The sequence below is a fragment of the Varroa jacobsoni genome, unplaced genomic scaffold, assembly GCF_002532875.2.
Source record: "Varroa jacobsoni isolate VJ856 unplaced genomic scaffold, vjacob_1.0 scaffold_1457, whole genome shotgun sequence".
NCBI lineage: Eukaryota > Metazoa > Arthropoda > Arachnida > Mesostigmata > Varroidae > Varroa > Varroa jacobsoni.
Window position 1 is genome coordinate 348,435 of NW_019214359.1, and position 14,895 is coordinate 363,329.

General features: G+C 40.0%; 1 protein-coding gene across 1 annotated transcript in view; it reads left to right on the top strand.

The window, feature by feature from the left end:
- The window catches only part of LOC111270257 (protein amalgam), a 36,620-nt gene extending 30,930 nt beyond the window's left edge, over positions 1 to 5,690 (top strand). Inside the window, exons 3-10 of the mRNA XM_022850392.2 lie at positions 1,333 to 1,504; positions 1,931 to 2,067; positions 2,491 to 2,698; positions 3,184 to 3,311; positions 3,631 to 3,787; positions 3,967 to 4,251; positions 4,385 to 4,717; positions 5,011 to 5,690. Of these exons, the coding sequence (XP_022706127.1) occupies positions 1,333 to 1,504; positions 1,931 to 2,067; positions 2,491 to 2,698; positions 3,184 to 3,311; positions 3,631 to 3,787; positions 3,967 to 4,251; positions 4,385 to 4,717; positions 5,011 to 5,141 (1,551 nt within the window). The 3' untranslated portion in view covers positions 5,142 to 5,690. The remainder of the gene's footprint in view (positions 1 to 1,332; positions 1,505 to 1,930; positions 2,068 to 2,490; positions 2,699 to 3,183; positions 3,312 to 3,630; positions 3,788 to 3,966; positions 4,252 to 4,384; positions 4,718 to 5,010) is intronic.
- The last annotated feature ends 9,205 nt before the right edge of the window (positions 5,691 to 14,895 follow it).

Sequence of the window (14,895 nt, forward strand, 5' to 3'; positions counted from 1 at the left end):
ATCCCTGTGCGATATCTTTGTACTAGCCCATTAAAGAGCCTTACAGTGATTTTGTTAGGCTCTTTAACGGGATCAAAGTGCACTTTAATCGGTCCATCAAGGGTTGCGTCAAGAGAACTTATAAAAGTGCAGTGCTTTTTCAACCTTTGTAACTAAACTTTAAATAACGTAATTCCCTATCCTTGAATAGGGAGAAAAATACCTCATTCCCTATCCTTGCCTAAGCCCAAAAAATATGCGACATACTTACAAACCATTGAAACACGTAAATTTCATATGAATATTATTTGACACAAAACAACGAGCTAAGGCGTAGAATACTCAAGGATGTTGTATGAAAAAAAAATTATAATTATCATTCGATTTTATGTTTTAAACTTTCCGAGGTCCACCACACATTAGCCCAATGGATGAACTTACAGTATGTTTACATCAATGGAACTTTCTGATTTGCACCGTTTCGCATATGGTAAGTTGGATCGGACTTACTACGCATGTCAGGGTTCTTATCGTTGCCAGCACAATGTATCTTCTAACGAATAGATAGTTTAGCCAATACAATCGAAAGCAGGATTATTTGCACAACGTAAAGAGATGCCGTGAAGCTAACTCATGAACGATTGACGAGATCTACGAAGGATAGTGCCATTTCTGCCAGCACCAGAATCCTGTAACAATAGTCGTCCCCTTAGTTACGAACTCAGCTAGTTATAATATGTGACGGCTACGCAGAAGCGTAAACGGCTGGCGGTGACTGTTAGGGTGAAAATCTCTAGAAGAAAACAAAAAGCACATCCGTGTATTTTGTGCATACGTATATATGTTGTATCGCATTGAAAGCTGAAAAATGTACTGGGCTTACTTTAGCATGGTTCCAGACGGCTGGTCCTTTCCAGCACAAGGCAAACCTTGTGTCTGCGTCCGGTTTCGAACCTACTCCACCATCACATGTCCCGAAGTGTAATAGGGATTGTGCCATCACAAGGGCACCGCACTGAGGTCACGGTAGAGAGTATACTTGTAGCTGCACAGGGATACTCAGGCTCTAAGCTTTGCATGAAGAGTTACAGAGTCTTATTATATTCATATAAATGCTACTCGGAATGCCTAGTACAAATGTTTGATGGTAAGATCCTCCATCCGTAATTTACTTCATTCGAAGCTATGCGCTCTCACAAAGCGCCAAGTGGTCGACCTCGAGCCGTGTCAGAAAATAAAAATAACACGAATTTTGTTCTGTATAAATTACTATATTGTTCTGTACTATTATCGAAACGGTGCTGCCTTAGCAAAGTACACTAATACATAGTAATTTTCTACTGTAATCCGCAGACGAAACATGGATATGTTCCTTTGAAGCGTGACGCGCATTTATTACATCGACGATTGCGGCGGCATCGCTCACTTGAGGAAGATGAACCTCGCCGGCCAAATATCTCTCTCGACCTCGACTACCTTGAGTACGACGAAGAAGACTCGAGCAACGAATTACCTACGCTTCACAGTAAGTGAACGTACTATTAGAAATGTTGAGTGCAGAAAATAGCTAGTAAAGCGTACGATCATTTCCAATGGAGTCATTTCAAACCTAAAAACATTAAAAGGAATTGTGGGAAAGATTACCAGACATTGTTGCAGAATTTGACAGTATCCCTCAGTACTCAGTTGCTTTCCACGCTCCTTTCTTCGGTGACAAATAGATATAACGTACGTGCATACAATGACAATCCTAAGCTAGATATTTCCTGTATACGAACTTCAAATAGTCATGTCCTAACTTGCACAAAATCACACTCTCCATTAATTGGTCTAAAACATTTCCTATTTCCCCATGAATTGTTGGGTTAGTTCCTATTTTACTGTGGCCAGGGCATGTTCAGGGCTATGGGAAAAGTGACGAAATACATTTATGATATGTTTATTATTACAGAAGAACAATACCCGTATCGTCCGATCGTATTGGAACAGGAAGATCCGAACTTCGTTGAACCCATACCAAGCGTCACTGTAGCAGCAGGCAAAACCGCTGAGTTGAAATGCGTCATCGACAATTTGGGAAATTATACTGTACATTTAGATTTTGCTTGATGTTATTAGATCTATATGTATGTATGTATATATATCTTAGGCTATCGTTAATCTGTTATCATTTTGTGTAGTCTGAGCCTCGTCACTTCGTATCAAGGCTGTTTCATATTTATACAAACAATCGTACACAGTATCACGTTTGAATCGACTACGTACTTCGCTTGATTGTATGTCATAACTAATGTAAAATCATTAAAACGCTCACCTCTATTTTGTTAGATATTAATACTAATTATTAGTATTATTTTTTAAGCTTATTTTCTTATTTATAGAACCTTATTTTTAGTATACGTCTATTAATCGGAAAAGACCCCTATCTATATATCCCTCTATCTAGACGGTGTAACGAAAATTGAAAAACGCCATGTTTATTTGACACTGATTATTTCGAAATCGGCATAGGTCGCCTGGCTTAATGTGGACAAACAAACTCTGCTGGCGGTTCACACACACGTAATTGCCAACCAGGAACGTGTCAGAGTAAATCATTTCGCGCATCGTGAATTTTCCTTACTAATCACCGATGTCCGGCCTGAGGACTCTGGCTATTATATGTGCCAGGTGAACACGAGGCCGATGAGAAACCAGGTCGGATTTCTTAACGTTGTCGGTAAGTTTGTTTGGCTTTTTGATCTAGAGATACATTTTTCCGATGGCGATATATATGTTCATCTGTTTCTTCTGTTATACTATCGGCACACTAAATATATGGTTCACACATTTTTTTTTTTTTTATTCCAATTTGAATATGTAGACCAATTATTTAAGCTATTTATTTGGACAATGTTGTGCAATTGTGTATCTCTTCATAGTATGAATAAGAATCAAGTGAAACCTGAAGCAGAAGCCATGTATTTTCATAGTTAGCTACGAACGACTGTGTCCTATCCGAAAGGCGTTTGACACAGCTACAGGACGTACACATTTTTTTCGTCGTCGCATCATTGTTAGTTAAAATGTATAACCTTTTGGCCACCGACACGAATATATTGAATACTGGTTCTATCGTTTCGTTCATGTTTACGGCTACTACACGGAGAAGCAATACACGTAATAGAAACTCTATCCTAAACTCGTCCCTCAATGCGTTTCTAGTTGCACCTTACTTTTTAGAAAACACGGGCTATAATGTGACGACGCGCGAACATGACAACGCGGTTTTGCGTTGTCATGCTGGAGGAAATCCTCAACCGAAAATTACCTGGCGAAGAGAAGATTCACAGGTAGGTGGAGCTGTTGCTTCGTAGAAATAACACATGCGCCATAAAACGCATGAAAGACCTTCAGACGCATTGTGTATCTGTTCACATGACACGTATTGTATAAACAATTTTCGGGAGAACTAACTCGTGAAAGAGCTCGCACTCAGCTACCGATCGATGTAAAAAATGTATTCCCCTAGACCTCTCTGACGTCTTGTCGTACCATGACTTAACACAATATCTTATTTATTTACCTTTACGATACATATCAGGTGAAAGCACGAAGCAATACGGATTGTAGTATCTTATAGACTCTTATAGAAACTTGCTTAATTTTTAGGTGTTTAATATAGAACGACGCCATAGGGCTACGACCCATGTGGGACCCGAATTGCATCTAAGAGGTGTAAGTCGAAAAGAAATGGGAATTTATATCTGTCTTGCATCTAATGGGGTGCCTTCTTCAATAAGCAGACGCATTCACCTTGAAGTCATTTGTAAGTAAAGCTAGGTTTTTGATGCATGGTTGAAAATTTATTGGAAATCGACAGGGTAACACTAGGATGTAAGGCAAGGTAGAGTGTAGCTATCAAATGAACGTGAATCATGTCAGTAGAATTCCATTGTAATTTACCAAACATTCAGGTTATGGTAAATTGCAATACGTTTATTTCAGTTCCCCCTTTGATCCGCGTGCCGCAGCAACTTGTTCAAGCGTCTCTTGGAGACAGTGTCATCGTGGAGTGTCACGTCGAGGCATACCCTAAAGCGGAACATCTTTGGCTACATCGGGGGCAAAGACTCGGTTCCGATAGTAAATATCATACATCAAACAGCCAGGACGACCTTAAAACGTTCATGCGTTTGCGAGTGAGGGTCAACCAAGGAAGCGATTTTGGCACGTACCGCTGTACTGCACAAAATAGTATAGGGCATACCGAGGCTAAAATCACAATAATTGGTACGGTTTCTATTGAAAACCTTTCTGTTCTTTACATGTTATGCTTTCTTTAACAAAAAAGATGCGACCTTGAAGTATTCTAAGTTTGCTTGCCGAATAAGCTGCTCGAGTCGTTTGTCTTCTTCGTGAACAGAGCGCCGGTCCACTCCAAGCCCGACCACAATACCAAGTACAAGCACATCTCGACCAATAAAGTCTTCTCGTAAGCATGGGACAGCCTCGAGTCGACGTCCGCCAGCCCATCGGCCAACCTCAGCTCAACCAGGGCGAAAAAGCACAACGCCATTACTCCACTGGTCAGTGACCACCGAAGCTCAGTCTCCATTTGTCAATATCTACGATATCAATCGACAACACAGTCCGTACAACAGAAACCTGTCCAACAGCTTCTGGCGTCTGCAGGGCAAAGGCAGCGCAAGTCAGACGATGAAGCCCAGTGGAAAGTATGGAAATCGACTGAGTAGCGGTAAGCGGTTAAAATCGCTAGATCTATTTGTCTTCAAAACCGAGCTTCAGAAACATGCAAGCCCGTACCGAAACAAATCTATGGATGTATACTGCTGAATCACATTTTGAAATTCTGCGCCGACAATAGTTATCACGTTATGGACACCGATGCGGGCTCTGTAGTGAGTTGTAAGCTAACTTGGCTATTCAAAAACATTGACTACTATATACCCGTTGCTGCTTATCAGGTATAGTGTGTTTTTTTCTCTATAAGCGAACACTGTATTGATATTTCATCATACCCTATTCCAGACGGATCTTCTTCCGCGTCTGCTGTTCGAGTACTACACGGACGACTACAGGACCCCATGTTGAATCTCTTCCTTGTTATCCTTACACAGCTGGCAGCACTTGGAATTGTGCCGATTTTTTGCATAAGATAGGCTATAACCCTTGATTATGAAGGCTCAGTGTTGCTATTTCCTATAGATACGTATATAGAGATACGGAAAAATCCTTAGGCGCAGCGGGTTTTGTAAATGCCTTAAATCTTATACAATGCTGAGCCGTGTCACCCTCGCCATAGTGACAGAGCTACGTATGGTAGATTGTTATACAACGCGAAGTGGCTTGTATGATAGCTGGTAAATAACTGTTGACAAATAAACACGATGGCAACAATAATATGTAAGTAATACTTCCGTTGGTGACGATCGGAAGTTTCATGTATATAACAGCCTCCGTACAGCTGATCTTACCACTGGACGTACGACAAGTGTAGGTGTGATGATAACGAAAAAGGGGATGAGTTTTCCTCGCGAAGAAGCTAGACTAGATAAGACGACGCTTTGTTGAGGAAAGGAACATGGTATGTTTTGTACAATACACAATACGAGTGATACATATATAACCCATAAATAAAAACACAATCCTTACAAGTTGTTTATTTCGGTAATAAATGGCCATTACGCGAAATCGATGTTACTCGAAAATTATTTACTGTAGATTGTTGAATAGCATAATAGTTAGGGAATATATGATTATAGTCGTAATAGTGCTTCATAGAGGAGTCACATATATGAATTTTGTTATTGAAATTTGTTGGAAAACAGCGATTTCGTGAGCGGCTTTAAAATTCAGGTAAGTTCCAGATGAGCGTTACTTTTCATCTATATTTTACTAAAGTGTTATTAAAAAGTGCTGTGACTTACAAGTGCTTAACTTTATCGGGCCAATACTGTTGTATTTTTTGTTGCAAAATGCAGTACGCCCATATGCGTCCATCCAGGGGACAATGACTAGCATTCCCGTTAAACACCCCTAGAAATATGTCCGTTTGGAAGAATTTCTTTCCTGTCCAAATAACCGAAACGAAAGCGCTTCAACGTACGACACTTGAGGAACCCAAATGGGCGTCTGTCAGGGCCAGTGACGTCGTCAGTAGCTCAGGTAAATTATAAGTTTAGATAGGACAGAGTTTTTAAGGCCAACGTTTATATACAGAATCAGTTGATCATATCGAGGTCCAATTGTCTCAAAGCTGGCTTTACTAGAGATGGAACCAGGCTCTCAATTCTCTAGAAGAGCGCTGCGTGGCGTCAAGCAAAACGTTAACTGCAGCAACTGTTTGATAGTATAATAATTCTCTTGGAATTATTGCATTATCGTTCGATTTAAGTTAGCAGAGAAAAGTTTTTCCATAATGCAATACATTTACACATAGTGTAAAAGGCATCTAAGCTGATTCTTCAATTTAAAGTTATATTTTTGCCTATAACAACTTCATAATTCCGAGAAAACTACGATCTGAATAAAACCGAATGGATGATTTTTTTGCAAAATTAGATGAAACTCTATTAGAGAATTGCAGTGCTAACATCTCTCCGCTTTACATGACAGATGGATTAACTTCTTTACTCTGGAAAAAAAACTCCTCGAAGCGCAAGCGGCTATAACGAAGTTGACTGAGACGAAGACTTACGGAAAATGTGAAGACAACTTTTCCAGGCCGGAAAACCACGAATTAATCGGTGCGTAGCAAAGAGTAAGCATCAATGCGCATAGTGAGCTCTAGGTCGGACCGCATCAGAAGCGGCATCATACAGTACTAAGAAATAACTGCCCGCAACGGAGCGTTCTGTCGTCGAGCTGTTATTTTTGGAAAGGTCTCCAATCGTAGTGGATACTTGTAGACAGACGTTGTCACAGACGTTCTGTATATTTCGCACGTTAGACAAATCAACAGTCTTCATCAGGCCATCGTTTTTGGTCGAGGTAATCATTTCGTAGACGTCTGATCAGAGCCCATTTATTGATGCTGCCATTGCAGAAGTAACAATTTGACAAAACACTGATGAACGAATTCTGCTTGTTTCCAATACGACGTGCTTTTTCACTATAATAGTTAAGACACCACAGAACTTCATCACGTCATTCTTAAGGGCTGATCTTTGACCGGAACCAGGCACCTTTTACGATGATAGATCTTTTGAGGCCTGCTTTGGTAAACAGATATTCTAGTTAGTATAGTACGTCCAGATAATTCAACGTGTCAACGGAAAAGGGACAGCAAAACGAGCGAATATAATTAAAATAGAATAGCACTAACGTTAATATAAAGCAGCTCTATGCGTAAAAGGATTATAGACGACAAATAGGTCGCATCCAGCAGCGACTGTAGCTAGCCGAGATGTGCCATTCGTACTCTCTCCGTTGCTCAAAGAGAAATTAACGCCATTAAACATCCGTTTTCAGTTTAGTTGATCTAAATCTAGGTTATATGATTGTTCCTGCTTTGAAAACAAATGTCGTGGCACTGCCGGCCATTACATTGCTTATTTTATTACAACCTCAAGGAGAGGTTTTTGAGATCGATAGGCGATTTACGTAATTGTGAGAATCTACATTGGTTTCTATTGATGGTTTTTCGGAGGATGACATCTGGCTCTTTAGGAAACCTATTCAAACGATAATATTTAAAATAAGTACAGATTTGCTAGTTTTTTTTTACCGAGTAAATGCAAATATATCGAACGAAATGCAACTACTCATTCAAAAGGGGCATTTAATCAAATCTTTAATATTTTGTGAAGCATTCTCTGCACCGAAGTAGGAAGACCCTTAACTCCCCTGAAGTCCTCTTCTATGACAGCACATGGTTTCTGTTAATAAATGAAAGCCCGAATCTGCTTTGCAATACCTTTCTCAATATTAATAGGTAATGTAAAAGGGATCCGAGCGAATTAAATCGCTCGGTTATGAATAAATACCCCAGAAAGTGCAGATCCCAGGCTTTGATAGAAAAGAACTAGCATCGAGTCATAACCAACCCCTCTAAGCGGTTTATGTCATATGTCGTATGGCACAATAACACTGTGTGTACATCTATAGATAAACGAATAAGTATCGTTTACAAACTAATGACTAATGTTATTATGTTTGTAAACGTTCGCTCTTTGCCTTTCTAATTGTTACTTTTAATTATATAATAATAATAAAATTATAAATAATTTAATTATAGATAGGGAAGTTAGTTATGCTTCAAACCTGAGTTCCAATCGGCGTATATACGTGGCGCCTGCAGGAAGCTTCAGTGGTCACAAATACGTACAATGACTGTGTCTTAATTCACAACACCTTCCCTAACACACGTATCAACGGGTAGGCAGTATATAAAAAATTGAGAAATTTCAAATAATATATAAATCAGCAGGCATGAACACAATAACCATGAAATTAAATAAAGAAACCCCAGAAATTTACATAAGAACGGAATTTTATTACATTGGATAACGTTGGGAAACTGACTGTAGGCAATTTCATCGTGAAGAACGGTTTTGTACAGATCTAACGTTGCCGTAAACAGCCGTTGCAGTTACTTGCTCGAACTTTTTAATTGGAGTGTGCGTATGGAACGCGAAGATCAAATAAGTGATCAGTCAGTGAGATTTTTTGTACAGCGTTCTTGTATTATGGTGGTATATTTCCCTACAGTATGTTCTACTTTGTATTTAGCTGCAGCGAGCTTTGGTGCAACTAAAGCGCCATTGCGTCTCTTAAGCAATCTTCTTGATCCGAGGGTTTCTCAGACGTTTCCGAAGCAGCGGAACTACAGCCATTTAGCTTAAATAATATAGTGAAAAAACAGCCATTACTGGATACGAAAATGGGAGAAACGTTCAGTTGATTCAAACGCGCCGTTACTGGGCCTCGCTGTTACTTCTAGCAATATCGTTAGACACATTGCCGATATAGGTTAAATGGGTTGCATGCCTATAGCTTTAATCTGACCTACTCATGTTCCCATCGCATAAGCAAACATGACACTGACAGCCATCACTATGCCCTTGTCCAATATGCGTCGTTCGGAGCATTAAATTATGGGTCGTCTGATCCGAACATCCGAGCACTAAATGCCAGAGAATAGGTGCACTGAAATACAATTTAATTATTGTTCACAGCGGCAGCCAGCGCTTCTATCCCTATACTTTCGCTCAGATACTATCAGATTATGCAGAGGTCGAGCTATCCACTGAACAATCGATTAAATTTACAGTACGATAAATTGTCCACACAGTCAATGATAATAGTCTAAAGAGGTTCTGAATCTCCCCTAAACGCGGGTCAACGATTACTTTGTCTATGTTCGCAACGTTTTTCCCGACGCTGACCACATTCGTGAGCCAAATCGGCCGTAATAGTCAACAGTAACGGTTCTACTAAGCACAATCGTCTCCGGTGTTCTACGTGCTTAGAAACATTCCGGTACAAATAGCGTCCGTTCCCGGATTAACCATTTACAATTGCGTTCGACGTATAGGAGACATGAGCATTTAATGGCAAAACGTTTTTTTTCCAAGCGGCGCATTGATTACCATTACTGTACCCGCCAATTTGGCCAGCGAAACGTTTCGTTTTCCAGTCTTCTTTATTGGCATGACCCTACATCTGGGGCGCATTTTACATATTTTCGCTCTATCGGAGTTTGTCTTTTGTTCATTTTTTGCCATATTCAGAAGGTGCTCTCAAAAGGTCAGACTCGCCTTGCCTACTGCTCTAGAGATTCAGGGTTAAACCGCCAGTTGACGTCCCGATAAGACAAGTGGTCAAGGGTGAAACAAACGTCCATCGAATACGCGTACTCTAAACCTTATACAGATGACCCGTTCTGAAATGGGAAACTGAGCTAATCGTTTATTTCCAAGTCGATTTGTCTAATTCGAACAACTTTATCAGAAACGTTCCGAAAGAAATAAGCGGTATTTTGATATCACCGCCAAGTACCTTCGATCCACTTAGGAAATTAACATAAAACCTCGAAGTATCGACTTAAGCGATCCACTATGACCGATTTCAAATTTTAATTTTTTTAGCGATGTCATTTGTTACGACCTCGAAATCGAGGCAAAACCGATTCACCAGCCTCAGTCATTTTTTCTCACCAAAAAATAATTTGGATAAGCAAAAAAAAAAAGGGTTTATAGATTTAATTTTATAATTCCGGAATCGTACCTATATAAAGTGTGCTTTCTCAAAGTAATTTCGCTCGCCGCTTTATCATCATTGGTTTTCGATAATTTACTAAGGGTCGTTCATATTTTTCAGCTTCTGTATATATATATATATATATATATATATATATATATATATATATATATATATACACATCACAGCTGAAACAATCAGTCAAAAATAACTTTTACAATATTCAACTACAGGCAACGCTAAGTTGATGTAACTTCGTGATTTGGATCAGTAATTATTATACGCAGGTGACATATTATATACATTACTATTTAATCGCATTCAGCCAGTAACCAGTTAGAACTAACCAGAAATTTACCGGAGTTCACCCTAAGAAAAAATCGGTTATAGACTACTTTCTCAAACGAAGATTCAGCGTTATCTCGAACAGGAGGCTTTGGCAGTGATTGCCTCTAGTCTCCGTATGCTTTCGATCCAAGCTATCCATTAATCCATTGAAACAGACGGCCATGGAACTCAATCTCACTGTTGTTATGCCACTATCACCCTATTTTCAACGTGGTAGCGTGCGATCCGTAATATAGTTAGACATAGCATAGTAAGGGGGTAATGTTGTTCTCAGGTGAAAGAAAGATCGAGGCAAAATTTATTGCAAGTCAAAACACCGTTGAAGGGAAGTAGAACAAAATGTTTTTCAACATGTTTAAGCATGATTTGATCGACCTTGGTTTCCAGACGAAGTTTTCGTCATCGTCGAGTAAGGTGCAATACTATCACATAAAAAAAAGACCGTCGCCAATCCATTGACCTAAAAGATCCGAAAATCCTGCTTAATTAAGTTGCCGCTCAGACAGATAAGCTACAAGCGACAACACTTTTGGCAAAATCCGGTTTTGTCTTTAATGATATCGCTGCTTCGTGCTGAATCATGCATAGTACAGGAATCAGGATCACGGACAATGATTGGCACAGGCGCTTACGCCTCTCACTTGTTGCTTTCAAAGGAGACTGGTCCTTGTTAAGGAGACTGTCGATCAAAGCGCTTTTTCTTGTCAAACACAGAAATAAGTTTATAGACAGACTGAGTTTCGCAGAACTGGCTTCCGTTGCGAACCTCGTTTGGAGTGTGCTTCCCTGAAATTTAGTGAGTCACATGTAGAATGATTGCTGCCTAAGTTTCAACGTTGTAGATCCGTTGGATACTCTAATAGCCCACGTGTGAAAAGCATGCTTTTTGCTAAAAAGTGTAACAAGTCGGCATCGATCACGTCGTACGGCACGGCTGGAATGAAAATGACAGCATATTACTAAAGAGCCTTTAAGGATCGAAAAAAATATCTATAGAGGGCAAAATACAATTGGCTCAAGTAACATATTTATCTAATATATACTCCACATACATCTATATGTCGTGTCGTATATGACGTATATACAAAATAAAGTAATCAATCGTCTAGGCGTCGAATAGCTAGACTATTTAGGAGCGCTCTCATTCGTGACCTATAAAATACCAGGAAAAAAAAAACAGTATTTCGTGTTGAAGTGTTTTAAGTAGGACTAATACTAGAAATACAATTTAGAGTATAAAGTGGGAGTTATCGAGAAGGACTCTGTCGGGTTTGCGATATCTTATCTAGCACTGAGTAAAATATAAATGAACTATAAACTAAGAATAATTACCGTAATCATTATACCGCTCTTAAACAACTATGAATGTTTTCGTTGTAAAGGACAGAAAAGCTGTATTCTTTGTCTGAACTGTTACGCTACGCAAATAGTGGATTTCGATACCGACCTATTAGACCCTGAAGAAGTATAGCAAATACAATATTCAAAAGTAATTGAATATATAACATCTCTGGAACTACTAGAAATTCGCTCGTTACCCGTTCCTATGTGGCTCATTCCCATGGCGAACCGACTGAATTAGGAAAAGGAAAAGATCTTCAGCTATCTACTGCGATTAATTACCGACATATGTTGCCAAGTAAATTACCATATTAATTATAGTCACAAAGATAAAAACAAACTGACAATTTCACTTAAACGTAAAATATAACGGTACAAACACTTCGGCTAAATTACGACTTGAGACTCAACGCTTCAAGCAGCGTGAGGTTCTTGGGGGATTGACTACACACTTCGCTGTGGCCGCTGGTCGTGAATTAGGCAGTCAGTCGGAAAGCGACTTAGTAGGAAAAAGCGCTAACGTAGTCTGGCCAGCCTGTCTTAGAAGTTACTTCTTGTCACAGCATAACATGAATTTAAACCCACTTCTAATTAGCCAATGTTTGGCAATAATTCAACAAAGCCCAGGCTACATTAATCAGTGAACATGTTCGCGTGCATTTTTACTTCGTATGTCGTAAGTGAACGAATCTTTTTACACAGATTTATATAGATACGTAATGTTTGTTGTAGAAAGTGTCAACAATTATAAATCTCGACACGTCTGGCTTGTACGGCCAACGGAACGCGGATAAGCCTAGTGAAATATAAATTTATATTTCCATAGTCTATTTCGAGTTAGCTCTCCGTTTCTTTCGTATTAACTCATTCTCCTTTACCCTGAACTCCGCTGGGGCAAACGCTTGCCACAAATACGCTACGCGGCCAAATACCCTTTAATAGTGGGAGATTATTGTAAAAGGCAGCCTTGCGGACAAAAGTACTACACTCAATACACTTCTGAGTAATATAATTCTTCTTGACGTGATTTCTTAGTCTAAAGAATAACACAACCGAGCAATTCTAGTCCACTGTGTCAAAAACAATTATATTAACAATGTGTTTACCTGTTATTCATCCATATCTATCAGGCTTGTATCAGTCCATCCGCTGCACTACATCGGTGAGATAAACAGGCACTAACAAATTATTTATGATATATATTAAAATAGTTGCGATTATAAAAACATCCTTTAATATATATTTGTTTCGTTTCCGCTGTAAGAAAGATGAATCATTTGATCTTATCTTATAATCGAAAACAGAGTCGATGCGGGTTTTTCTTACATTCAATGTCTAGCTAGCGTTTCCAACCAGGCACTTTTCAAGTTTCCCTACGTGTTATATCTTCACTCTTCGGAAGCCAAGCTTCTTTGCGACTATAACCGATAAGTGTTCTAAGCAGACATTTTCTTCCGATTCTGCTTTGTAGCAAATCTTCTCTCCTATAAAAATCGAAAAATTGTTACCACACACGAATGATACTAGCGCCATTTCCTGGCTGGAAGCGGCGAAATATATTGATTCTAACGCTGTCTAGAAGATAAAAACGGATCTATTGTTGCGGGAAGATTAACTTGTTTATTACTGTCAGTAGCAAATCATGCCACGCTACGTTTGAATGTATTGAAACCTATTGGGCTGCGGTCTATCCTCTTCTACTTTTTACGTGACGATGAGCGCAATTGAATAGGATTTACGTTGCGGCCGTTGCTACCTTGACAATTCTTGCCTCTAGAGAAGTTGGTATAGTGATAAATATGCGCATTCCAGTATAACAAGATTTCTCTTCAGATAGCCTTTCCACACGGATCGTCGACTGTTTTTGCAGTGCCAACGTCACCTTCCTTGCAGCTACCTTTGAAAACGTTGGCGGAGCTAATGGCGGCGGCAGATCGGCTACTCTAGCCACTAGAGGAAGACGACCTGACGCAGAAGAGCCGGCGCGGGTCAAAGTAGCTAATGAAATAAACTTCTATCGTTGGCTAGAAAGAAACAGCAGTTAAGAAAAGGCGTCAAAACCGTCCCTCTGCCAGCCGGAGCTCTGAACGACGCTCCGCGCGACCCGCTAAATGGAAGCGACCCGTCATCGTCGTTTATTCTAATCTACCTAGACACTAGCGAATGTTGGCCAACATTTTCAAGGCGCGTCAACAAGACAACAAAAAGGGTGCGATAGCTGCTGGGCTCTGTTTGAAAGAGAGCCAAAACGACTTTTCCGTCTCTTTGCTGGTATGTGTTTCTTAAACATTTGATACCGCTTCTTTGGGCGGCGCTTCTGCCATGGTAACCTCTATTGTTGTTGTAATATTATCATACATAAACGTCGGGTATACGGCCCGCAGCAACCGCTCCGAGTATGAGCAAAAGGTAAAATCGACGAAGAGCCGCGGAATGCCGCTAGCAACAGATCCGACACAGAGATACCGGAGCAGGCGTTTGTCGACCAGAAATATGTAGGAGCGCCACCGAATAGGTGAGGGAGCACGTGGAGTCCCTCTCCCCCCCCCCCCGGATAGCGGTGTTCCTCCTGAGCGCTTTTGGAACTGGTTCACGCCGCTGAACACTCAAGAGGGTGCAGCAAGAGGCATTCTGCTTAGCAAACAATAAATAACCATACCTCTATCGTTATATCAGTGAGCGCCTATTGCAATTGTAACCGGTATTTGATGGTGCTTTTTTGCTCTGAGCATTATTTGTATCTTTTAGTTTTTTTCCCCCAATGAAGAAAAATAATGTTTACAGAAAAAGTACGGTGTACTGCTCATAGGCATGGGTGTATTAGACACTGATGTGACAGATCATTGTTCACTGGCTTTTGGCGCGTCTAAATTTTCTTCTTCTTAAAAGTACGAGCCCGCTAGCGACTAATAAAAAACTAAAACACCACCTTTTGACGATACGAAACGCATCCCTTGCCAGTCTTCAGTTCGAATCCGTTTTGTTGCTTTATTCGGAACGTATGCGTTCGACAGATCAAATACG